Source organism: Adiantum capillus-veneris, chromosome 2 (genome assembly GCF_014529385.1).
Source record: "Adiantum capillus-veneris isolate H3 chromosome 2, ASM1452938v2, whole genome shotgun sequence".
NCBI classification, from domain to species: Eukaryota; Viridiplantae; Streptophyta; class Polypodiopsida; order Polypodiales; family Pteridaceae; genus Adiantum; species Adiantum capillus-veneris.
Window position 1 is genome coordinate 134418521 of NC_140932.1, and position 27726 is coordinate 134446246.

Here is a 27726-nt window from a genome sequence, read left to right on the forward strand (position 1 = left end):
GGTCAGGACCATCATCTCCTTTTTACATCTGGTTCAGCATCGTCGTTGAGAGCATCGACTCTATACACACAGCACTTATTCACCATCCCGGCACATCTGAGCCTCGACACCCGATTGTAAACCATGATTAATCGGCAACGTATTTAGCAATCGCATCGAGATCCACTCAGGACCTCATAGATGCCCGATTAACTAATCCATATTGCAATCACGTCTATTGAGATCTTTCAAACCAAAATGCTGTAGTCATTCTGGGACGGCACATACTGGCAGCACAGAGAGGCTTGTCCTGCTGTAGCACCTCATTGGCAGGAGGAGGGTCTCACAGCTGAGTTCTTGGCAGCTTTTTGGGAGAGGTTGTGGGACTCCAGACAGCCAAGGCGAGTCACTTTGTTCCAGTGGCTGGTTGCACACCAAGCTTTTTTATAAAAAAAAGAGAAAAGACTCTCTAAGAGAGAGAGAGAACTGATGCTTTTGATTTTAAAAGCTTTTGGGGCTCTGCTTTTGGGCATCCCTTGTAACCTTTAAATTAGTGGTAAGGGCCTCACTTCTCAGAGGATCTGGACGCAGAGTCTGAGAGTGAAACCCTAACCGCTCTCTTGTACTTTGATGATTGATTAATACAAAAAGAAATACCGAAAGGGGCGCCAGTCTTTGGGGCCAATATCTCTAGGCACGGAACTCCGCCGGGCCAGTGCAAATCTATTGTGATCTGTGAATTGTTTTGAAGTGGTTATTTGGTGCTGTCGCGGTTGATTCTTGACTTGGAGTGTCCAAGTCTGTTACAGAGTCTCTAAGTGCTGTTTCCAATTCCAGTTTTACTATCTTTTCCAGTTCTAGTCTTGTTTCCAGTTCCAGTCGTGTCTATGTCTAATCTGGTTAGAAGTCTATTGTTTGATCTGAACTAACTCTAACTATTAATCTGGAATAGCTGACTAAGACTGACCAGCTCATGAGAGAGAGAGAGAGAGAGAGAGAGAGAGAGAGAGAGAGAGAGAGAGAGAGAGAGATCAGATTTTAGAGTATAAAACTCTCTGCTGTAGAGAGAGAATCTCTTAGATGGCTCGGTGATGTACTCTTTGGACCCATGGTCGTTTTTAATGTAATGCAAAGGGTCAAAGCCTCACTTTCATTGCCCAAAAAAAAAAAGGAATCTCTTGGATGGCTCGATCATGTACTCTTTGGGCCGATATCCTGATGTTGTGAGGCGTTTACACGCTCGAACTATCTCTGTCTGCTATAGAGACCCGTCTCTGAATGTCAATGGGTGGAAGTGGGGCAGCTCTCTGTAAGAAGTCCGAGAGATGTGATTGTCACTCTCCAATAGTGGGTTTGGGTGATTGGAGGAGGGTCTTTCTATGTCTCTGAATCTCTCGTAAGAAGCGACCCAACTGTTTGGTCTCTAGACTCCACTAGCACTCTAAGCATGGGCTGTCTGTATATTGGCCCCGTATGCTCTCATATGCTCAACATCTACAGACACCTTTTTTTTTTGTAAATCCGCTTTGATTAATTTACAAGTGGGAAACCTCAAAGCGAGGAAAACCCACGAAAAGAAAGGGATACAAAAAGCGGAGCACTATGAGGCTCCGAAGGCTAGAAATAGTCAAAGTAAATCCTGTAGGTATCAAGAGTGATGTCTCCAACGTCATAAGCAAAATGTAGCGCTTGACCAAGAGATAATTTGAAATAGGGAAAGGGGTCAACAGAAGTGCCTTGGAACAATAAGGAGTTCCTATGGTGCCAGATCGTAACAGACTTGGACACTCCAAGTCAAGAATCAATCACGACAGCACCAAATAACCACTTCAAAACAGGTCACAGTTCGCAATAGATTTGCACTAGCCCGGCGGAGTTTCGTGCCTAGAGATATTGGCCCCAAAGATTGGTGCCCCTTTCGGTATTTCTTTATGTATTAATCAGTTCAGAGTACAAGAGTGGTTTGTGGCTCACTCTCAGACTCTACGTCCAGATGCTCTACAGAGTGGGAGCCCAAACCACTTATTTAATGTTTACAAGGGATGCCAAAAGCAGAGCCCCAAAAGCTTCCAATCCAAAAAGCCTAAAAAAAAAAAAGCAATGGCTCTTTTCTCTCTCAACTCTCTTGAGTTTTAAAATAAAGCAAAGGTATTCTCTCTCTCTCTCTCTCTCTCTCTCTCTCTCTCTCTCTCTCTCTCTCTCTCTCTCTCTCTCTCTCTCTCTCTCTCTCTCTCCATCTCCAATTGCGTTGTGCCAAAAGCAAGCTGCCGCAAAAGCTATCTCCACGCAAAAGCTGGAAAGCTGCCGCAAGGATTGCCGTACGGTGCCACGTCAGCATGTTACGCAGTTTCCGGGATTCAGCCTGTTGCCCTTTTAGGGTTAGGAATTTCTGCTGTTTTTAGGGTTTTTGGCAAGTTTTAGGGTTAGGGTTTCTAGAATTAGGGTTTTCAGCAACAGTCAGGGTTAGGGTTTCCCGCATGCTCTTGGGCAGACACGTCATCACTTTGTGACATACCCCCCTCTTGAAAGCATGTAATCGCCCTCGATTACGCCTGCAAAACAGACAGAGGCCATAAACTGTCTTAGCAAACACTGACTGTTAGTACCTACGTACTAGGAACACACATCTAGCACATGTACCAATCGACAGTCACATCACACAACATCACAGGACATCACTAGAGATCACAGGACATCACCTGACATTCAACATTCATTTGGATCTTAGACCATGATTTATCGGCAATGTAGCTAGCAATCGCATCTATATCCAATCGGGACCTCATCGATGTCCGATTGACTAACCCCTATTGCAACCATGTCTATTTGACATCAATCATACCAAAATGCTGCAGTCATTTCGTCTATCAGTTGCTGCACTTAAAAGAAGTCAAGAACAAATCAGTATCATAATCAGGAATTCCATTTCATAAAGTCATCCAGCAGAATACTGTCAGCTCTCAGTATCCCTGAAGCTCAAAGAGACATCAGTGACTTTAGTATCCAAATCAAGGCATCTGTTGACAAAGGAGCGGAGTGACTCCTCTCTTGTGCATCCCACTGCACCAAATCTCTGGCCAAGCTGAATTCTGGGTTCCGTTTGGAGTAGACTATGCTAAACCAAAAGCATTGAGGTAAAGTTTCACAATCCGAGGAGTATCTGCTAGGTCTTCCTCCTCCATCCACTTCGCATCCAATGCAGGATAGTTCTTGAACATAACCAAGAACCGCCTTCAGACTTTACCTTTCTTCGTATTCTTATGTGCCAAAACCTGTTCAGGAACAAGGATCTCCTCATTTTCTTCCACTTTGGGTTGCTCATCAGGCTCCCCATCATCAGGCACATCACCTTTAAAAGGTTTCAAGAGACTCACATGAAATGCATTGTGAATCCTCCAAGTATCAGGTAGTTTCAATCGGATGGAGACATCATTTATCTTTTTAGAGATCTGGAAAGGTCCGTAGTATCGTATACTAAGCTTCGGAAAAAAAAGCCTCTCCTTTCCCTTTTTTCTTTCTCAGGCGTGCCTTCTCAAAACGTAAGAGCACCCAATCATCCTCCTTCAATTTCAAATTGCGACGATGGCGATCCGTTGCCTTTTTCTGTCGTTCTTGAGATTTCTGCAAAGTCTCGGGAACCTTGGCAAAAGCCGTATCTAAGTCTCGCGTATTTTCATCCGCTTCAAAAATCTTATCTTTCGTGCTTAGGAAGGGTGAAACCTTCGCAGCACCTTCAACACCTTCCCTGTCGAAGAGTGTATCGTGTTATCGTAGGCAAATTCCACCAAAGGTAGGTAGACCACTTTGTGTTCTCAAGTGATCAAAAATAAAATCCATTGCAATACTTTCTCAGGGGCGGGTGGGTATGGGTAAAGGCTGTAACAATCCCTGTGCTTTATGCCTGTCAAACTTGACCTTCTGCCATACCAAGCAACTGCGCACAAACTCTTCCACATCCTTCTTGAGTCTTGGCCAAAAGAAGTAACTCTCTACCCCTTTCATGGTGGTAGCAATGCCGCGGTGACCCGTAAAAGGTGGACAGTGGCATTCACTCATAACCTTTTCCCTCAATGGCTGTGTAACGGACAACATGGTTTTTCTCATCAAGTAGCCATCCCGAATGGAATATCCCGCTACTGTCTCCCCATCCCGTATCTGTGTGAAAACGTCTGCAAAATCTGTATCTGTGGCATATTGATCGACAATATCCTCGAAGCTCTTATGATGTATCGGGGAAATAGCTAGAACCAATGGCTTCCGAGACAAAGCATCTGCCACCACATTCTTCTGTCCCTGAACATGGACAATCTGGAAGTGAAACTGTGACAAGATGTTCGCCCACCGCATCTGCTTTTTCGAAAGCTGCTTCTGTGACAAGAAGTAGCGCAAACTCTGATGGTTTATAAAGACAGTAAAATCCGCTCCGAGTAGGTAATGCCGCCACTGAGTAAGAGCATGGATAACCGCCAAAAGCTCTTTCTCATAAATTTGTGCTGTCATCTCCGGCCTTGAGAACAATCGGCTCTCGTAAGCAATGACATGGCCTTCTTGCATTAAGACCGCACCTAGACTACGACCACAAGTATCACAATATACTTCAAATGACTTCTGCAAGTCCGGCAAAGTCAAAACTGGTCCCGTAGTCAATTTCTCTTTCAATGTCTGAAAGGTAGTCACCTCTATGGATTCCCACGAGAAAGGGATTAATTTCTCTGTCAAGATATGCAAAGGGGAAGCAACCTCTGCAAACTTTCGAATAAACTGCTTGTAGTACGAACACAGTCCCAAGAAGCTTCTAACTTCGTGGACATTCTTCAAATCGGGCCAATCACGTATAGTCTCTATCTTGGCCGGATCCACTTGCACTCCTGCTGTTGAGACAATGTGTCCCAAAAAAGTGTATCTCTGGTAGGAAAAATTCCCTTTTCTATGCATTAATCACTAACTTGTGATCTCGTAATGCCTGAAAGACGTGAAGCAGATGATCTTTGTGTTTTGCCTCATTCTTGGAGAAAACAATGATATTGTCAAAAAAAGTGCCAACAAATAGCCTGTACTCTCGAAAAATCCTATCCATTGTCCGGTTAAATGTCGCAGGAGCATTGGTTAAGCCAAAAGGCATCACCAAAAACTCAAATAACCCGAAGGTCGTCCGAAAAGCTGTCTTGTAGACGTCTCCCGATGCGATTTTGATCTGATGATATCCACTTTTCAAATCAATCCTGCTAAAGCACGAGGATCCCTGTAATCTGTCGAGTATATCATCGATCCTAGGAATTGGAAATCTGTTCTTGATGGTGATTTTGTTGAGAGCTCTATAATCGATGCACATTCTCCAAGATCCGTCTTTCTTCAAAACCAACAACACTGGAGAGCAATATGGTGAAGTACTACGCTGGACAAGACCCTTTTCCAAGAGGTCTTTCACTTGGTTCATAATCTCTTCATTCTGTGCTCGGCTCACAGGGTAAGGTGGCCCGTTCGATGGTGTGCTTCCAAGTATGAGATCAATGGTATGATCTTCAGGCCCTCTATAAAGCCATCGGCATGAGAGTGGAGAAAAATCTTGGCGTTCTTTTGTTGAGGTCAAAACATATTCGATCTTTATCCATCGTTCATTTCTCTCCCAAAAGAATGAGTAAAGAAACTGAAGTTCATCAAGTACAATCTCTGAGCCCTTCATTTGTCAAAGTCGCTTTCTCGGCCCGGTAGTCAACCACGGCGTAGTTCTTGTGGAACGAAGGGATTTCGAGTAGAACGTCACTCGCGTGCCGCGAACACCCCTATCATTGCAAACGAAGTTTGCCAATGCTCGGTGTAATAGCAACATCCCGTCCGGGTGCCACTCGAACTACCTCCGCCTGTGGGCTCAGCCTGTTGGGCGTAGTTCCAAATCGAGCCGCCAATTCCAAGTGAAAAGAGGTTTGCCTTGGCTCCTTCAAAAGAGCTTCGTGATCTTTCACTTTGCCCCAAAAGCGGCAAAGTTTGTACTTTCATTCATTTGATTCGGTTCAGGTCCCACGCCATGTGGTACTAGTTCTGCTTTTTATCTGCCTTTTCTGCCACGTCTCTCAGCTGCTTTAGAACTTTCTGGCCTTTCTTCATTCGATGCCTTGTTAGGGCACTTCGCGGAGATATGTCCATGTTCCCCGCATCCAAAGCACTTCCCCTCCCTGATGAAGCGAGCTCTCTCCTCAGGAGTAAGCTTAGGTCGTGCATCCTTCTTTTCTGGGTTGCTCTTTCTCTTTCTACTTTCATTTGCGGAAGTCTGTTCGGCTCGTTGTGTCATGACCTCATCGGTGGGGTAGGTCAGACTGCTAGAGTGAATGGCAAAGCCTTGTTTCGCATGACTCATCAACTTCTGAATAGAAACTGACTTCTGTTCCAAGCAGTGATCTCGGATCTCTGTAGGTAGACCCAAAGGTAAACCGCTCAATCTGTTCTCTGAACGAGATCTTCTTGAATGAAGAGGTAGGTAGAAAAAAGCTCGAGAATCTCTCGCTACAAGCATCCACTGTATCTCTCTTGGTTATCCGAAGATGGTTCCAAGCAGCTCGTATATCGCATTTATACTCTTGCGTCAGCCAAGAAGAAATAAAAGCTTCTTAAATTTGAGCCATTTAACTGGTGCAATCTTGTTTAAAAGAAGCATGGACCACCAAGTTTGAGCATTCCTATTAAAATAAGAGGCAGCTCTCCGAATCTTGGAGTGCTCTGAGTAGCGTCCTCCCACAAAAGCGATGTCAAACTGCTGTATAAAAGACAAAGCCTTCGAAGCATCTTTATATCCTGAAAAAGTGACAAATTCGATCGAGTGTCCACCTTCCTTAAACTCTCGGACTTTCTTGCTTTTATCTTCCAGAAAGTCATACTGGTTGGCTTTATAAAAATTCTTCTTGTTCGCATAAAAGTTGTCGTCATCAGAGTCTGAACTATCTGTAGACGAGTGCTCTGTAGAACTATCACTCACTAGGCGAGATTTAGACTTCTTTGCCTTTTTCTTGCCCTTTCCGAAGCGTTGTTTCTTGCTTCGCTTTTTGCCTTTTCTGTCTTCTTCGCGCGAATCTGAAGAGCTAGAAGAACTGTCAGAAGAAGAAGAAGAAGAACTGGGTACTCCTTCAAATCGAACACGCTTCTTCTGTTTCTTTGCTTTGTCAAATGTCAACTAACGACCCAAATAACCCTGGAAGTCAGTGCCTTTCTTCTGCTTTTGCCATGCTTTTTAGCTTTGCTTTGTGCGTCAAAAAGCTGAGCAATCCATGCATCAAACCACCTCTTCTAATTCCTTCTCTGAATATTTCTTGTGAGCAGAAGGTTTCTTGAGAGCGGGTTTCGGGGGTGGTGTTGTGGTTTTTTGCCACTGCTCGTGCACTTCTTGAAAAGAAGCCTCGCTCATATATTTTGCCAATTTTGGGTCCTTCGCAAAACTGAGCATCATCTTTGTTGCATTGCCGGTCAATTGACTATGCTTCATCTCTCGTTGCTCCGCCTGAGTAGGCCGGGGCGGGCCATACTCTGCCGGAATCTTCGTTGTGATCCCTGCCCGCATCTTTGGATGCAGAGGGAGTCGATTGATCTTTGCCTGAAGCCATAGGTGCCGCGGAAAAAAATTTGGGATTGGATTTCCCGTAGAAGAGAAATCGGCCGTGCTCTGATACCACTGTAACAGACTGGGACACTCCAAGTCAAGAATCAATCACAACAGCACCAAATAACCACTTCAAAACAGTTCACAGTTCACAATAGATTTGCACTGGCCCGGTGGAGTTTCGTGCCTAGAAATATTGGCCCCAAAGACTGCCGCCCCTTTCGGTATTTCTTTATGTATTAATTAGTTCAGAGTACAAGAGTGGTTCGGGTCTCACTCTCAAACTTTGCGTCCGGATGCTCTGCAGAGTGGGAGCCCAAACCACTTATTTAATGTTTACAAGGAATGAGAGCCCCAAAAGGTTCCAATGTAAAAAGCCCAAAAAAATAAAAGCAATGGCTCTTTTCTCTCTCAACTCTCTTGAGTTTTAAAATAAATCAAAGGTATTCTCTTTCTCTCTCTCTATCTCCAATTGCATTGAGCCAAAAGCAAGCTGCCACAAAAGCTATCTCTACGCAAAAGCAGGAAAGCTGCCGCAAGGATCGCCGTACGGTGCCACGTCAGCATGTTGCGCATTTTCTGGGATTCAGCCTGCTGCCCTTTTAGGGTTAGGGTTAGGGTTAGAGTTTTCTGCTGTTTTAGGGTTTTTGGCAGATTTTAAGGTTTGCAGGTTTTAGGGTTACGGTTTCCAGAATTAGGGTTTTCAGCAGTAGTCAGGGTTAGGGCTCTCGGGCAGACACGTCATCACTTTGTGACACAGATGGCCACATAGTCCAAAATCTGACCCAGGTGAAGAACACCGCAAACTGAGATTGTGGTGACTGGAGCATCCCAAAAAGCCAAAAGCGCCTGTGAAAAGAGCCGGAAGGAAAACGCAGCCGAAGAGCAGTTGACACTTGCCGAATGAAGGCTCTGGAGTGACAACAACGCCACAGTAAGTGTGGCACAGTCTCCTCAGCTTCACAAGGCATCTGGGGCAGCGGGAAGGCGCAATGTGCCAAGCATGTAACACACTGCCAACAGGTAATGCTCTCACCAAGCAGCGCCACAAGAAAACACGTTCCTTCAAAGGCAGATGACTCTGCCAAATGCGAGACAATGTGTGTTGCCACCACAAGAATGATTCGGAAAGCGGCCACAACTGATTACCGTGATGCCCAATCCAGACATCAGACTGAAGGATGGCATAGACAGTGCCAGCTGAGATGCAGTCCAATCTAGTAGTAGCCAGATTCCAATCAGAGAAGCGAGAGTCCACTTCCATAGGAGGAATGGGTGAGTGGGCAGCAAGCATCCTTTGAATCTCCCGCCAGAGAGGAGAATAGTGAAGACCCAACCGAAAGCGGGACACTGCATCAACGAACGAAAGAACATAACCCGAGTCATCAACCACCTGATGCACCTAATAGATTCCTTTTTGGGAAAGAAAATACGCTTGGCGAGGAGACCGTTGAACCAAATTTGAAGCGAAATCCCTGCTCCAATGCAGACTCTCCAAGCGAAGAGAGTTTCCCACAGAGGATTGTCGACCATTCCAAGCCAAATGCGAAGTGACAACCTTCCAATCAACAATTAGAGAAGAAGTAAATGGACACCCAGGAATGTGTCCTTCAAGCTTCCCAAAAACAACATCCCAATAAGTCGGTTGCCAATGACCAAAAGATGGGGTGACAATGTGCGTACACAGATGTGTGACCATGAGAGCCCAGGGTTGCTGCGGCTCCACCAAAACTGGCAACAACATAGCTTTCCGAGCCAGAAGATGACGTCTCAAGTTCAAAATATTTAACCCTCCTAGCCGCTTGGGAGAACGCTTGTCCATAGATAGAAGCCGAAGACCCTTCTTGCTAGACGAGGTCTGCCAAAAATGCTCTAAAATATTGGACATGAGGGACTGCAAGCGTAATCGAGGCCAGGATAACGAAGGCAAGTAAAACTGCACATAAGCCACAATGATGCATTGGACAATCCTGAGACGCACATGAAATGGCCACGTGGACAGTTTCCAATAATTCAACTTGGAATGCAGACGTTGGATCACCCAATCCAGTTTTCGCATAGCCGATACATTCCAACCAAGCGGATAACCCAAATGGCGAACTAGAATATGTGGAGGAACAATCTCCCCAGGCCACAATATCTTATGCCAGTCACACTCTTTCAGAGGCAATAGCTTGGATTTGCAAAAGTTAACTTTGAGACCTGCTGCCAATCCAAACAACATCTACACACACACACACACACACACACACACACACACACACACACACACTGTGATACTATATTAGTCTTGATTTGTCAAAATTCTAAAAACTAAACCCTCCCCCCCCCCAACTTACTGATCTAACCCATGACCAATTGGGTAGCATAAACTCACTCGGGATGCTACTTAAATGCCACTGCTACTTTACACCATAGGGCTTTGCTTTTATAGTTAACCACGTGGACAGTTTCCAATAATTCAACTTGGAATGCAGACGTTGGATCACCCAATCCAGTTTCCGCATAGCCGATACATTCCAACCCAACGGATAACCCAAATGGCGAACCAGAATATGTGGAGGAACAATCTCCCCAGGCCACAATATCTTATGCCAGTCACACTCTTTCAGAGGCAATAGCTTGGATTTGCAAAAGTTAACTTTGAGACCTGCTGCCAATCCAAACAACATCTACACACACACACACACACTGTGATACTGTATTAGTCCCCCCCCCCCCCCCCCCCCCCCCCCCCCCCCCCCCCCCCCCCCCCCCCCCAACTTACTGATCTAACCCATGACCAATTGGGTAGCATAAAATCACTCGGGATGCTACTTAAATGCCACTGCTACTTTACACCATAGGGCTTTGCTTTTATAGTTAACCTAGGTTCTAATTGATTATCACTAGCTCTGGCATAGCCGAGTGTGACTGCATTTCGGGAGTCCCTCTTCATCACACCACGAAGGCGGCCTCTCCAGTGGATTTCCCACTCTTGGATATCTGCACACCGAATAGAGCAAACACACACACACACACACACACACACACACACACACACACACACACACACACACACACACACACACACACACACACACACACACACACACACATAGAGTCTCCAGGAAGGCGGCCTGGCTCACTCATGGCTCCCGCTCATAGGATTGGCAGTTCCTCTTTCTTCCACTATATAAACAGGTGAGGGCGCATCTCTGTCCCTCACTTACCCAGGGTTGGTCTGTGTTGTTTTTTCTGAAAAATCTACTGCTTGCTTCCAAAAAGGAGCTATGGAGCTCACCACTCAGGTTTCTTAGGTTTTTCTTTGCCCTTGCTTACGTCTCTACTGGTTCTGTTTGTATTTTTCTATTAGAGCATACATCTGTTATTTGTTGGCACAATAAGGTAAGTATAAATGGGATGACAGACAGTGGCATGGTAGAAGTGTATACTTTGCTCAAATTACTTTGCCGCCGACATCAAACTGCTTGCTATCATATTGGGTATAAAGGTTTGGCTTTTTGGCCTCTCAAAAAAAGGGGGGAGTGTCGTTGATTGGTTTTTGTCTACTGTCACAGTTTTTTAGCGCTTCGCAGCATGATTCAAAGTTACTCCTATAAATGGTATGTGGTCCTGAGATTACCAAGGTACTTTGGGATTTTTCTTAGCCTCTGTGGGCTTATACCTTTTGCAGACTGCGTTGGCACATCCCATCTGACTGTTTTTTTTAAAAAAAATGGTGGTGCATCCCATCAGACTGTGCTGTTTCTGTTGGGGTTGCTCTTGGCTTTTTTAACACCGGAAGCACTAGGAACTATGTGATACTCGGCATCTGAGTGGGAGCTATGTTTTTTACTTGGCATCGAGGTTACTGTAGCCGTATACTTGGAAAAACCCACCATTCTGGGTTACTAATGGTTAAAAAAAGGGGGGGGGGGGGGGGGGGGGGGGGGGGGGGTTTGGTGCACTGAATTGAAAGGTAAGTATAAGGTCGCTTGGCTTGACATTTGTATGGTAAGTACCCGATTTAGGCTTGGAAAGGGGATACACCCCGGATGAGTAGTTATTTCTATTATTGGTATTGTCGATTGGTATGATTGGGTATCATGTGGTTTTTTAGCCTTCTAATCAAAATGATATTCTTTAAAAACTCTAGTTTTATTATTAAAAAATGGAGGATAATAATTAACATTTTTTTCTATGGACTTAGCTTGGTAAGGTTTTTTTAAAAAAGCTTGTAAGATGGACATGGATAACAACTGGTATGGTCCATTGATACCTGTAATACACATCCAAGGCTAATCGAATTGTTGTCTTGTTTGGATGGATGCAGGTAAGAACTCTATCTTATCTTGGAAGTTTTTTTTTACTTTGGCAAGCCGTCCTACACTGGATGGAACATTCACATATGATTTGGGAAGTTCTTTTACTATCTATATACTGAAAGGGGATCTCTTTCTACAAACATTGTACTTAAATGTTTCTAATACTGAATTGTTTTTGTACTTATCTGTTCTTTGTTCCATTGCCAACTGTCCTTTGAATGTAAAAGTTCAATTATGTCTTATTATTTAAGAATAAAACAGCTAGACACACATCCTATACATAAGGTTTTTCTTGCTAGATAAACCGGAATGTTGGCTTTAGAATTTTTTTTCGAAATTGAGTCCTAAGTTGGACCCACAGTCTGTAATCCCCTGACCGGTTGACTGGTGTTAGGTGGTCCTTCGTAGACTCTATTTCTGGTCCCCTGCTCACGACTACTATAGTCTTTGACTTTGCCGGTTTAAGGTTTGCAGACCCAAAAACTACAGTTATTGTTTCTACTTTTATTTATGTTTATATTGTTCCTTTTTTAGGACTGCATATCCTATAGAACGACAAGCCGCATGAGCACTAATCACAACCTTAAGAATCATGCAAAGATTCTCGAACATATTAAGCTATACCTTAAGGACCGTAAACCAAAGAATGCTTTGGCAGTTAGAACTAGACTCTTCTTCTCTAGGAAGGCCAAAGATTGTATTACTTACTATGGTAAAAATAAGTGAACCTCACCACACTTTTTTGAAAAATTGCAGACTCTTGGTCTCTCACAAGGATTGGAATTGTCCTCGAAGCCCCTCTCAGTGGCCACATCTCTTGTACTCAGATGTATTAGTAGCTTGGATGCTTCTCAACTAATATATGATTCGGCTCTTACCTCTGACCAAAAACTATCTGTCTTACATATGTTATCGTTTAATGATTGGGTCAGGATTTTGGTTACTCTGGATAAAGACTCCATGGAAGGGGTGAATTTAATTACCCAATACATAGCCCAGCTTCCCCTACTCTCCTCACAATACCAGCAAGAGCTTGCCCTATTTTCCTCCTCTGGTACTGAGCTATCTAAATTTCTTAGGAAGTTATGTGGTCTCAATTTCTCTTTTGTTTGTACACTAGCCACTCCAACTATTCCACAAACTGGTGGAATCTTTTATCGGGATAGTGCAGCCCTTGAAGCAGTTAAGGAATTTCAGAGTAATCTTTGCTCCCTTAATGACTTTAACCTCCTGGAGATGGTGCTTAAAATATCCAAAGTTTTTCCTGTCTTAATTGTTAGACAAATTGAAATTGAATCCCGCAGGGTTGACCATCAACTTTGGGTCCTGCCCAATAAAGCTTTCCTGACACCCATTTTGTGTGAAACATGGGTTTTACCTTGCCAATCTCCCTGCCTCTACTGTGGAAGATTGCAGACTCAAGATTCTAAAAGGAGGGCAATTTCTGGACAAAGGGGAGCTGATCAAAGCACCCTTCAATCTCAATCTCATTGACCACTCCAAATGCCTCTCTAATTCGGGCCTCTACATCCGTACCAAAGGAAACATGGAATTTGCCAAGAGTAATCCGGATTTTTACACTGAATCCATTTGGAATGTTTTTCGACCGTATGTAAAATATGTGCAGATTTCTTGACCCTAAAGCCTCTTGTGAATCCAGCATCATGTGGTTCGATCATACTGTTTGGCTTATTCTCAACCATCTGGACTTACTCTTTCTAGAAAAACCTGTGGATTTTCACCTCTCTCTCATTTGCTCTTGGTTAGGTAGCCAAGCTAAGTAAATTATAATTCCGCAGATTGCCTTCAATATCTTCCGTGGACTAATGCTGGATATCTTGAAGGATTTGAAATCTGATGAGCTTGGAATTTACTTAACTACTTATGCTAACTTTAAAGTTGTTAAGATCATCACTAGTTTACTTAAACCTTGTATTGATGAGGATGACTCCCATACTCTCAAAAGATCCAACTCTTTCATTACCCACAACTCCTTTACTTCCTTTCTAACACCTAGCTCATCCTCTAACGGGGGAAAAGTTCGTAGCTACACAAGGGGTAGAGACAGGTTTCCCCCCATCAAGAACTTCCCTGATATTTAAACCTTGGTGATATTGCAGGTTACTACAAGTCCTTGCGGAAGAAGAACTCTTGACAAAGCTGATCCAGACAATGGTTTCATCTACATACACTGTCTCTTTCACAATGTACTTCTCAATTGGATTCAACAAAAAAATCTTTTTTGTGAGTGCTTTGATTTTTTTTTTTGGCAATCACAAATTACTCGACAATATACACATAGGATGGAAGTAATGACTTTCTTCGGCAGGATTCTGTTCCCCTTTGTACATGCTTTCAGTTTATCACCTTTTGCAGGAATTTTGAGGCCTATGGTAACCATGTTTGTACCTGTGATCTTAGCATTATTGAAAATACTAAAATACGTAGAATTTTGGCCAAAGGGCTCAATCATATACCTAACTTTTCCAAAAACCCCTAACTTGCTCTATCAGCTATACTAAACTGCTTCATTGACCTTGTCAGTGCTCTCCAATTGGAGATGACAATCCTACCGGACTTAAGGGAAGTTGTGAAGGAATGCTTCCTTCCAAAAGTTTCACAACTACCTAGAAATTGGTTATTCTGTGATGAATCTTGGCTTATATCTCAACCAACTTTCGATTTCCAGAAAATCTCTGATAAATGGTTTGTTGTCGGGTTCGACAAAAGCCCTAACTGTCCCACTATTTTATGCAAGTATCTTGCTTCGAAGACCTCTCACAATCGAGTATCTGGGAAGGAATTCTGTAGTATTAACTCTCAATTACAAATAGTTACCAATAATATTGCAAAGTACTTGGGAAATCTAAGCTACCCTGTCTTAAACACTAAGTTACCTGTATTATTTCCCACTTATAAAATTCATAAGCATAAGTTCAGATGGATATCTGATGCCTCCAATAGTATTTTCACTGATATCACTAAGGATATTACGTTATGCCTCGACCTTATACTAACCGAATTTGAGCTTATTTGTGCCACTAAACAGAAAATCTTCCAGGATTTCTTACATATTCAGTACAATCCCTTTTGGCTTACAAAAAACTCTACAGAAGTCTCGCTTAATCTTCCTCAGCAAATCTTCCACATTTTTACTGCAGACATTATACAATGTTAGGAAAACATTCCCTTTGAAGGGGATCTTGGCCTTAAGACTATTCTTGCCAAGGTGATTAAAATGGCCTTCTCCAATGCTAGAAAGAAGAAACTCTTTTACATCTCTCTCTCTCCAAAAAACCTAGGTGGATAAAAGTAACTCACTCCTTACACTTTAATGAAGCTAAGCTTTGCGGTTACATCTCCTGGCTGCTTTGTAACTGCACTATTGTTTCGGGCGGTCTTTGCTTTAACCAATGCATAGGCATCCCCATGGGATTCTCATGCTCTCCACTTATGTGTAATATTTACCTTGATTTCTTTGAGTACAAGTGGTGTCTCAAAACCATGGAATCATACAAAAATAAGCAGTTCAGACATACCTATAGATATATGGATGACTTACTTAGTATCAACAATAGAGACTTCTTCAAAGAAATTTGTCTAATTTATTCTCACTGCTTTAAAATTGAACCCACATCTCTCCATGAGATCATCTCACCCAATGGGGCCTTTTGCACATCAGTCCAATTCTTTAACCTTTCTATCTCCCTTCATATCCCGTTTGTCCGTGGGTTTGACCTAAGGTTTGTTTGGAAAAGGGATCGCCTGAAACTACCACTTGTGGAGTTCTTAAAAAAGAATAGCAATAGGCCTCACAAGGTTGCTATTGGCTCCTGCATAAGCTTGCTACACCTGATTTTCTATTCTTTCTCTACTTCTTTTCTTGCCTGGGAGGAGGTAAATCTACTAATCAAGAAATATTCCCTTAACGGGTTTAATAGAAACGAGATCTGCAACACTATCATACAGGCTCTTACCCAACATAATTGGCCTGGGTTACACTTTAATCAAGAGAATCTCATTTCTCTAATTAGGTAGTAGGTCCATACACAATGGGCCTACTACCAACCCATCGTGTATGGCGCTTGGGTTAGGGCGGGTACACACACGCGCGCGTGCACACACACACACACACTGTGATACTGCATTAGTCTTGATTTTTCAAAATTCTAAAAACTAACCCCTCCCCCCAACTTACTGATCTAACCCATGACCAGTTGGGTAGCATAAAATCACTTGGGATGCTACTTAAATGCCACTGCTACTTTATACCATAGGGCTTTGCTCTTATAATTAACCTAGGTTCTAATTGATTATCACTAGCTCTCGCGTAGTCGAGCGTGACTGCATTTCGGGAGTCCCTCTTCATCACACCACGAACGCGGCCTCTCCAGTGGATTTCCCCACTCTTGGATATTTGCACTCCAAACAGAGCAAACACACACACACACAGTCTCCAGGAAGGCGGCCCGGCTCACTTATGGCTCCTGCTCATAGGACTGGCAGTCCCTTCTCCTTCCATTATATAAACAGGTGAGGGCGCATCTCTGCCCCTCACTTAGCCAGGGTTGTTCTGTCTTGTTTTTTCTGAAAAATCTACTGCTTGCTTCAAAAAAGGAGCTATGGAGCTCACCACTCAGGTTTCTCAGGGTTTCCTCTGCCCTTGCTTACGTCTCTACTGGTTCTGTTTGTATTTTTCTATTAGAGCATACATCTGTTATTTGTTGGCACAATAAGGTAAGTATAAATGGGATGACAGACAGTGGCATGGTAGAAGTGTATACTTTGCTCAAATTACTTTGCCGCCGACATCAAACTGCTTGCTATCATATTGGGTATAAAGGTTTGGCTTTTTGGCCTCTCAAAAAAAGGGGGTTGTCGTTAACTGGTTTTTTCTACTGTCACACTTTTTTAGTGCTGCGCAACATGGTTCAAAGTTACTCCTATAAATGGTATGTGGTCCTGAGATTACCAAGGTACTTTGGGATTTTTCTTATCCTTTGCGGGCTTATATCTTTTGCAGACTGCGTTGGCACATCCCATCTGATTGTGCTGTTACTTTTGGGGTTGCTCTTGGCTTTTTTAACACCGGAAGCACTAGGAACTATGTGATACTAGGCATCTGAGTGGGAGCTATCTGTTTTACTTGGCATCAAGGTTACTGTAGCCGTATACTTGGAAAAACCCACCATTCTGGGTTACTAATGGTTAAAAAAAAGGGGGGGGGGGGGGAGTTGTGCACTGAATTGAAAGGTAAGTATAAGGCCGCTTGGCTTGATATTTGTATGGTAAGTACTCGATTTAGGCTTGGAAAGGGGATACACCCCGGATGAGTAGTTATTCCTATTATTGGTATTGTCGATTGGTATGATTGGGTATCATGTGGTTTGATGCTTCTACAATCTGTTATTCTTACTAACTAATGGACTAGGTTAAGCTATACACTGCATTGCCAGTGTAGACTGTGGGCTAGCCGTGCTGTTCTCTGTCCAGCTGCGGTGTAGTTTGTTTTTGTAAAAAAATGTGGAGCGGTTTTTTACCATGGCAGCACTAAGGACTATACTATATTCAGTTTGGATATATTTTCTTGTGCTAATGGTGCTCCGCTTATAAACTTTGAGTACTAAGGTAAGTATAGACACGGTAAATGACATGACAAATGGGGTATATTTTTTAAAAGAGAAATGATTGTTAAGTGGTAATGGTTTTGTTCTAAGATCATTCTATTGTAATGGACTTCTGACCGGTTTTTCTACTAAAGTTTGAGAACTTGGAATTTTTTACACTCGATTGGATTTTTAGAATCTAAATGACTTCAAAATGATGGTGAATTCAGACACTTTGATTAAAAGCGGTGATTGCCTTCTAATCAAAATGATATTCTTTAAAAACTCTAGTTTTATTGTTAAAAAATGGGGGATAATAATTAACATTTTTTCCTATGGATTTAGCTTGGTAAGGTTTTTTTTTAAAAGCTTGTAAGATGGACATGGATAACAATTGGTATGGTGCATTGATACCTGTAATACATATCCAAGGCTAACTGAATTGTTGTCTTGTTTGGATGGATGCAGGTAAAGACTCTATTTTATCTTGGAAGGTTTTTTTGACTTTGGCAAGCCGTCCTACACTGGATGGAACACTCGCTTATGATTTGGGAAGTTCTTTTACTATCTATATACTGAATGGGCATCTCTTTCTACAGACATTGTACTTGAATGATTCTAATACTGAATTGTTTTTGTACTTATCTGTTCTTTGTTCCATTGCCAGCTGTCCTTTGAATGTAAAAGTTCAATTATGTCTTATTATCTAAGATTAAAACAGCTACACACACACACATACACACCCGTATCTAGAGTGGGTAGATATGAGCCTACCCTACATTGTCGTCATCACCATCATCATCATCATGAGCATCACATAATACATCATCACAAAACATATAAAACATATGGAGAGGGACACAATCACATGAGGACTAAGGAGAGTACAATGGAGAAAGTATACAATGGTGATCATCCCATGAGAGAGAGAGAGAGAGAGAGAGAGAGAGAGAGAGAGAGAGAGATGAAATGTTATATTAGCGTCTACGAAAGGCCAAAATGACCTATGAGACCAAAAAGTTACAATTGGTGAATTTGATACCATGTCTGAGTACGGAAAGTACAAAGAACTAAGACTAAAAACACTAAGGAAATGAATCTGAAACTGATCTGGGACTAAAACGAGATAGAGGGAGGGGGGGTGGTGGGTTCAAATGAAATCTCTCATGGGTCACTGTCAAATCTCATCAACATCCTCCTTGGTCAGTACTCTGGTTGGGCGTCTTGCATGTCGAGCTAGAGTGTTATGGATCTTCTGCTGCAGCCTTCGTTGATGGTGGGAGACCCCTCGAAGTCGTGGGCGTTTGGATCTGCCTAGCTCAATGGCTCGATCAATCAATGTACCTCTAGTGTGGGTGGGCTTTGAGATCTGCTGTGATGACTCCTCCTCTGGCTCTCCCCTGGCTGGTGTAAAGAAATCTGTGATTTGTCGATGAGACTGTCTCTCCCCTGATGTCCTCAGCAAGCTCTCCCTAAGTCTGCGCAGCTCTAGTATGACAATCCCACACATCTCTGATCCTCGTAATTGATGACTCTAGAAAATGGTCCAAAATCCTCTCTGAACAAACAATGGAAGCGGCCTCGTATCTCATAGTACGCTGGGCAATGACATGTGTAGTGCAGCTCTGTCTCTAGCTCTAAGCGACATATCTTGGCCTGCGTTGTACCCCTCGAAATCGGCCAGTCTCAATCTGGAGCGAGAAGCAGAAGAAGAAGATGAGTATTTTAACGTCGTAGGAAACTATCCCAAGAGACCTTAAAGATCTATCCGACGAGGAGAGTTGAACTCAAGACCTGTTATTCAAGAGGGAAATGGCATAACCAATCTACGACACCTGGGGAATTTTCCACCTCTTGGAGTTGATAAAAATGTATATACTATTATACTTTTCTGGATTTTTGGATCACATCTCTGTTGTGATTGGCATGTTTTCTCTAGTGGTAGATCATGCCGGCCATCCCCCTCCAAAAGGAAAAACACGCAGTGCAGCGTGTGCACGCGTGTCGTGCATCAGAGAGGGGAGAGTATATGTATTGCGTGTATATGTATGTTTTCTTTTCCTCAAATAAACAGGGCTTGAGACCCTTGTGCATTACAAAAAAGCCCGAATGCCAAAAACCCTAGAGATTTTGAATGTGCACATGCTGGGGAAAACCCCAATGTTACAGAAGAAAGGGTTACAACTTGGAATAAGCTGCTTCATTGAGAGAAGGAGAGTATTGTAATTGCAGCTATTGAAGGGCTTGTGTTGCTCATGCTTTCCACTAGAAGAGTGTTTGTAATTTACTGCTAAATTGAGATGTTTGTTTTCTCAGGTTAAACCTTTTCCACTGATGCAATTGCAGTCAAAGTGGATAGCCAAGGCTTTGTCCGGGAAAGTTCTTCTACCATCAACTGAGCAGATGTCCGAGGATGTGGAGGAGTTTTACAAGAATTTGGAGGCCAAGGGGATTCCGAAGAGCAAAGTTCATGACTTGGGCTCGTGCTAGGTGTGCTTTCTTGTTGTCTTTTATAGAATACAGTATGATAACATCAGGTTAAAAAGTAATATTCCTTCAAGAATTTGTAAGTGTAGATGGGTTGGTGGATATATCTTATCTGGGTTTGGGGTGTCTTTTGAAATTTTCGCCCATAAGTGGCACTTTACATTGGATTTTTTCCTATCTGGATTTGGGATGTCTTTTGAAATTTTCAACAAAAGTGGCACTTTACATTGGATCTTTGGTCTCCCAAAACCACCAAAAATTGGAAATTGAGTTCATCTCTCCTTGTCCACTAGATCTTTAAGGTCTCTTGGGATAGTTTCGTACGATGTTAAAATTCGCTTCTTGGGGGGGGGGGGGGGGGGGGGGTTAGTAAAAAGAGGAAAATGGTATAACCTTTCTATCACCCAAGTGTGGTAGATTGGCTATACCATTTCCCTCTTGGCCTTGAGTTCAACTCTCCTCATTGGATAGATCTTTAAGGTCTCTTGGGATAGTTTCCAAATCGTTAAAATTCCCTTCTTTCTCTCTCTCTCTCTCTCTCTCTCTCACTCAGGCAGGCACAAAGGTGCAAGTGGGCTGCCTAGCGAGATCTCTCTGTGTGTGGTGTGTGTGTGTGACGTGGGGAGGATATAAAGGGGTGTGCGTTGTGTTGGGAGCATGAAGGCAGCGACGAGGTCGGCAAGCACCAACAATCAGGTGTGTTGTTATGTATGGGTGTAGTGAGTATGTGCGGTTGACGTGTGGTGGACTGTGTCGAGGTAGGGCTGCGGGAAAGCAGGAAACAGAGCTGACAATGTTCGCAGGGGGTTGCATGCGAGGCCGAGAGCAAGAGGGGTCCAAGGCGAGGGGCGGGGAGCTGTAGCACGTGCAGAGAGTGCGTGTAGGGACAGAGGAGCGTTGCAGGCGAGAGAGAGAGAGAGAGAGAGAGAAAGAGAGAGAGAGGTAGAGGTGCTCGGAGGCAGCACTGAGAGAGACAGAGGGTGGTGGCAGACAGTGCGGTTGTGGTGAGGGGCAGGTGGTTGGATTTTCACCCTTCGAAAATGCAAGGCTGTGAGTATGCGAGTTAGTTGGGCAGGTTCTTGTGAGGGTGAGTGTCGTTATAGAGAAAGTTGTGTGAGCAAGGCCAAAATTTGATTGGTGAAAAAACAACAGACCCTTTTTTTTTGTTGGGAATGGTTGCGTGCGTGCATGTGTAGTGCGAGTGGGAATATAAATGTGTGTGGGTGGGTGTGTGGGTGTGTGTGTGTGAGAGAGAGAGAGAGAGAGAGAGAGAGAGAGAGAGAGAGAGAGCGCCATAAATTGTTGTTGTGCACATAGACACAATGACACGAATGAAAATCTTTGCACGAGGTGTGGTAGAAAGTCATGCTCGCCCACCTAAAAAGAGAAGCCCGTTAGTAAATGATTTTAGTTGTACGCTCAAGAAGAAAGGAAAACCTGTACTAACGAGGGAGGAGAAGTGCGAAAGGATGGGAAGAAACCAAAAAAGCTAATGGAAGTCAGTGTCTCAACTGTAAGTGGTGCATATATAGACGTCAGCCTTTTAGATGAAGTGCATGAGTTTTTAAAGAAGGAAACAATAGTTGGTATATGCTTAGTGGAGAGAGGGGGTAGTGTGTTCCACTTGCATTTTCAGATGGTTATATGTATTTTGAGCACCTTCGTTATTGCTATAAATAAAAAACTTAAGAGTTATCTGGGTTGGGATAAGGACAGTCCAGTGGGGGCAATGTACTTTGTGGTGCATTGAGGCAAAACTTACACACATTTGAAGCTATTGTTTGAAGGATGATGGCGAACCCCACTTCCAAAAAGTAGAGCACAACATAATTGTGGATGAGATGAACAAAGGTATAAAATTATATAGCTTGTACGGGGTAGACGATGCTAAAAGTATGCATTGATGTGCTGGAGATTCCAAATGCGGCATCCGTTCGAGAATGATTACTTGGGTACAATTGCATAGGATTTTACCCAGTGTTAAATATTACCCCTCATCGACGTGGATCACTCCATACCAAGGGCATCAAATGACCTATATTTCTTTTGCTTTCAAGATGAGCTATAGGTCATTTGATAACCTAGAGACAACTTTTGAATGTTCATTATGTACCCAAGAAATCATTTTTGAATAGATCTCGCGATTGGAATCTCCAGTACATCGTCTACCCCGTACAAGCTATATAAATCTATACCTTTGTTCATCTCATCCACAGTTATGTTGTGCTCTACTTTTGGTAGTGATATTCGTCATCATCCTTAAAACAATACCCTACCGTACCTTCAAATATGTAAGTTTTTTTTGCATTATGCTCTACAAAGTACATTCCCCTCCACTGGATTGTCCTATACCAAATCAGTTAACTTTTAACTTTTTTATTTATAGCAATAAGGGAGGTGATGCAAGTGGAATACACTACCCCCTCTCTCCATTGAGCATATACCAGCTACTGTTTCCTTCTTAAAAAACTCATGCACTCGATCTAAAAGGCTGACGTCTATATTTGCACCACCTAAAGCTGTAGTGACACCGACTCCCATTAGCTTGGTTTCTTCCCATTCCTTTTGCACTTCTCCTCTCTCATTAGTGCATGTCTTTCTTTCTTCTTGGGCACACAACTAACATCATTTACTAACGAGCTTTTTCTCTTTTTAGTTGTGCAAGCATGACTTATGTAGACAAGATCATCAATTTAAATACCCTCACTATGCTGAGGTATATGGATCGCGATCGATGTTTCTCTGTCAATTTTTTTTCTCCAAATTTTGTCGAATATTGATAGCATGTAGACAAGGTCATATGCAGGCTCTGTATAATTCTGAGGTTGAGGTACACGGATCGCGATCCATGTTCAATCCCATTTGGACTTATCTCTTGGCAGCTTGTTCATGACTATGTTCAACCACATTTAGACTTGGTCTCTTGGCAGCTTATTCATGACTATGTCCACAAGCTAAATCTCAAATCTTTTTGGATTTGGACTTGTTTTGACAGGTCAAACGGCCAGCACTAGGTCTGCACAACAGTTTTCAGTTTGTTACATGTTTTTCTCTCTTTTGATCCAAATTTGCTCAATTTTGTTCAAAACTGGACTTGGGAATATGTTTCCTTGTGTATGCACTATTGATCTGGAAAGTTTCAGGTCAAGTTGTCACTATGGGTACATGGATTGCGATCCATGTTTGGAGGCCAAACTGACTTTTCTTGGTACCATCATAATTAGCATGATTAGTAGGTCCTTTAGTATCATTTTTTTTCAAAAAATGGATCTCTAGATTGGAAGTTAGGTCAATTTTGGCACTTTGTCAAAGTACTTGGCAGTTCAGGGCTTTTGGTTTGGTGTGTACTTGGTAGTTCAGAGCTTTTGGTTTGGTGTTTGATATCCAAATTCAGTTTTGAAATGAAAAGACCACTAGACTCTTTGTGATGTCCTCTAGCTATGGTACAAGTTTGGTATCAATCTGTGACGGAGGATCATGGCTCGCGATCAATGTATCTTTGTGTCAGAAGGTACTGCAACTTGGCACCTAGCTTCCCCTTATCCATTAATCTCTGCTATATGATTTTTATGTGATTTGGGTTACTTTAGGTCAAGCAAAAGTCAATTCATATGTTTGTTTAGGGTTTTCACATTGAATTGTTCTTTGTACTTTTGATGAGTTTTTAAGACTGTTTTTGACAAAACTCCATTGGAGACTTTTGTTCACAATGGTCTATTGCTACAAGATGGAAAAAAATTTGTCCAAAAAATTTTCAGGGGTACATGGATCGCGATCCATGTTCCATCACTTTTGGAGTTTATCTTTGGTGAATTAATAGACTATGATGTTTGTAGCCTACTCGTCAAGAAATTTTTGAATTTTTCCAACCAAAAACTAACTTCTACAGTCTGCTGTGACAGTGTTGACAATGAACTGTTTCTGGCTCTTTTGACCACCTTTTTATAACTTTTTTGCATATGGTTCTTTTGTGAGAGTTGTTCCAAATGGTACCAGTTACCTATTGGTTTATTTCTTGTACAAAATTTCAAAAAAGGTACATGGATCGTGATCAATGTTTGGAAGCCAATTGACTTTTTTTGGTATCATTAGCATATTTACTAGATACTATGGTGTTAAAATCTTTGGATTTGGACTAGTTTTTGTCATTCAAAAGCAAGTTTTTAAGTCTGTTTTGCGATTTTTGACATTTTTCAGTTTTTTGCTATGGTCATTGTTGACAAAGTTGTTCCACTAGTTATCAGGGAAGTACTTGTTAAATATCACTCCCAAATGTTAAAATGTACATGGATCGCGATCCATGTTTGACAATATTTTTTCATGAATTTTGTTATGCAAGTTCTCTATTCTCTATAGAAGTCAAATCGTACCCCTTTTTTGAATTTGGATCCCAAAAAGTTGAGAAATCCCAAGTTTTGTGTCTGCAATGTCTATTTTGTTGTTTGTGTCTTAACAACGAATTCTGATGTGATTTTTGAGTTTTTCTTTCAAGTAAACTTGATGAAAGCAATGTCTCACTGATTCATAGTGCCAGTAATCAAATTTTTAGCAAAATTGGTCTTTGGGTACATGGATCGCGATTTATGTTCCTCCACAAAATTATGCCTAACTTTCTAGATTGCTTCTAGAGAGTATGCCAATGCCCTTGATTCACACATTTTTGAATTTGGATCACTTTTGAGGTGTCTACCATCAAATTCTTAGAATTTCAGAGTTATGGTCATTTCGGTCAAAATATGATTTTCACCTTTTTTTCCTCAATCTTTTAGCTCTAATTTGATGGTGATGGTTTCTACTTACTTTATTTTTAAGTATTGAAGGCTCTAAGAAAATTGAAGAATGAAATTCTTTTGGTTATCTCATTCACAATGCTCTTTACCTCTCGAGAATATACCTAGCAAGTTCTCGACTTCTAAACTCTACCCAAACACTCACAACTCTAGGTCATCTCGCCATTTCGGTACTTGAGCGGATTCAAAATGCAACGAAACTTTAAGACACTTAGACGCACTATCTTACCAAGTCTGAACACAATATAATAAAGTGTCAAAATCACGATCCATCATGGAAAAGGTTCTGAAAACTATCCCGAAAGGTCGCCCTATGGTTTAGGAACACTCTCCTATGGTCAAAACGACTAAAAACAGTGATTTAAGCACTCAAATTTGCAATTAAGGCTCACATACACGTAATCGCGAACCACAAAAAAACTGACAATGCTTGCACTTAATTGAAAGAGCAAAGACAGAGGAACACAATGTAAGTTTTGCAATTGAAAACTAATTACCCAATCGTTAAGAATTTTGATTACAAATTGGACCAGCTTAGTAGCTTGAGCGTACAATTTCAAAGCTCCTTTCTTTTTCAAAAGATAAGCTTCTTTTTACATTAAAGTTGTTGACTTTTATACCTAGGGAATTTTAAATGGCTAGCGATCGGCTCACGCGGATCTTTACAATTATCATAATATCATTACAATGTAGGGAATCGATTGTTACTCTGGAATCAGGATTTACACAGAGTATCACTACACTATCTCGAAAAATTAACAGAGTACAACTATTATGTCCGGCTATGTGTCCGACCAGGTGGACGTTCATTTGGTCAATTCCTTAGAATATATATATATATATATATATATATATATATATATATATATATATATATATATATATATATACATATATATGTGTGTGTGTGTGTATATATACATATATGTATATATATGTGTACATATATATGTATATGTATACATATATAAATATACATATACACATATATATAGTTATATGTATGTATGTATATATATACATACATATATATATATATATATATATATATATATATATATATATATATATATATATACATACATATATATATATATATATACATATATATGTGTGTGTGTATATATACATATACATATATATATATATATATATATATATATATATATACATATATATATATATATATATATACATATATATATATATATATACATACATATATATATATATATATATATATATATATATATATATATATACATATATATATATATACATATGTGTGTGTGTGTGTGTGAAACACCAACAAGATGCTTTTTAAAGCTTGTACCATCCAAAAAAAAATTCTTTGGCTTTCTAAAAGCTCATCAAAAATTTAAAAATCAAGAAATATACAAATAATTGAAGGATTTCTCCCATGTGGTTTTTATTATTTCCATGTATAGATTCATCTAGTTCTTGGAAGGTTTAGACACTATCCATGCTTACAAGGATGTGGCAAGGCTGCCCTTCCCACTGCATTATATAAACCCTAATCACTTGACCATTAATCGAGTTTTTCGTGAGGGGGGATATTTTTTCCCTGTCGGCGGTTAAGGGGGATTTCCTCTGGCTTTTTTGAAGGTTATGCACTTTTCTCATCCTCTGAGCCACGAGACACATGCTTTTGGCCCATGTTGGCTATTGTTCAACCTTTGATCCATTTATGTTGGCATCACTATGTTCAACCATGATGTGCCACCTCTGAACCTATCAGATATTTGTTGCCATTTATCCACCTCTTTACCTTTTCTTGAGCAGTTTCTTCATTGTCTTAGTAGTCATCTCATATGCTAGTGTCACCTATGAGATGAAGGGGGTTCGTTAAGTCCCACGGAATTGACTCTAACCACTAAACTAACGCGTGCTCGTTGAAAGGTGTGTGTGGTAAGTTTATAGATCACGGCGTCGTGGAAAAGTTTATCATAATTTTTCATGTGTCCTTTACGATTAACACATATTGCATCACATATGTCCACAATGGGTAATTATCCCCATAAAAATTGTCCTCAACATGCACATGTAAATAATATTTTCATTAGCCATGGCGAATGACTACAACTTTAAGAAGAATTTTGTCTCAATAAAGAAGAAATAGCACAAAACAAACATGTGATATATATTACAAAATCACATAAGACAACAAATTGCATGTTTTGCATAAATTTGTTGTTTGCATATGTTGTTTGTACTGGAAATGAAGGTCGATGTGAGCTCTCCTTGCTCTACAAACACGAGCACACAACCATGATATGGGAAAAATTGATATGGCCATGGTTAACCTAAAATGATGGGGTAGGGAAAGGTCTTTTACTGACCTTTCCCCGTAAAAAGTGCGACCCCATGGCGACCGGCGGGGAGCCGGGAGCCATGGCGGGAGCAGTTTTTACAAGGGAAAGGTCAGTAAAAGACCTTTCCCGGCCGTCAAGGTCTAGGGGAGGGGGGCCAAGCACTAACTCTGACGACGAGCATGTGCAGTCCTGCAGCGCAAGTACAGGCAGCCATTTTTTCGCATGTTGAGGTGTCATAAAATGATTGCCAATCATTGCCATGAGTGATTACGCGTGCTGATTTGTCTCACATCTCACGGCCCATACTGAAATTACTGTCAGTAATGGACAGTAGATGAGTGGCCGAGATCCCCTGCCCCACGACCCTGGACCTTGATGGACACATACAGAGCTAGAAAAATACATTTTTCCTAACCGAAGAAAATAAGGGCAAACTTGAAATCCTCCCGGTTTTTAGGTCAAAATTTGAATCTTTTGCCGGTAATTAAACTAAAACTTGTGAAAATTTCCCGATTTTCTTCAAGGCAAGCTCAAAATCCAACCGGGATTTATAGAATTTCAACCGGTTAAAATACACTGGACCCCGGTTTTTTTCTAACACTGGACACATATATCATGCAACACGAATTTTTTTTA

The 27726-nt window shown here is 41.6% G+C and overlaps 1 protein-coding gene across 3 annotated transcripts in view; it reads left to right on the forward strand.

The window, feature by feature from the left end:
- LOC147463682 (uncharacterized) overlaps positions 1–20187 on the forward strand; it is a 66553-nt gene extending 46366 nt beyond the window's left edge. Inside the window, exon 2 of one of the 3 annotated variants that reach the window (XR_015190266.1) lies at positions 11883–11997. Coding sequence is in view for 1 of the 3 variants with exons in the window: in XM_086529419.1 (XP_086385545.1) it covers positions 11883–11993 (111 nt within the window). In the remaining 2 variants the exon portion in view is untranslated. Of the gene's footprint in view, positions 1–11882; positions 12028–19796 lie in introns of those variants that run through there. The other 2 variants (XR_015190267.1, XM_086529419.1) reach the window with 2 other exon arrangements.
- The last annotated feature ends 7539 nt before the right edge of the window (positions 20188–27726 follow it).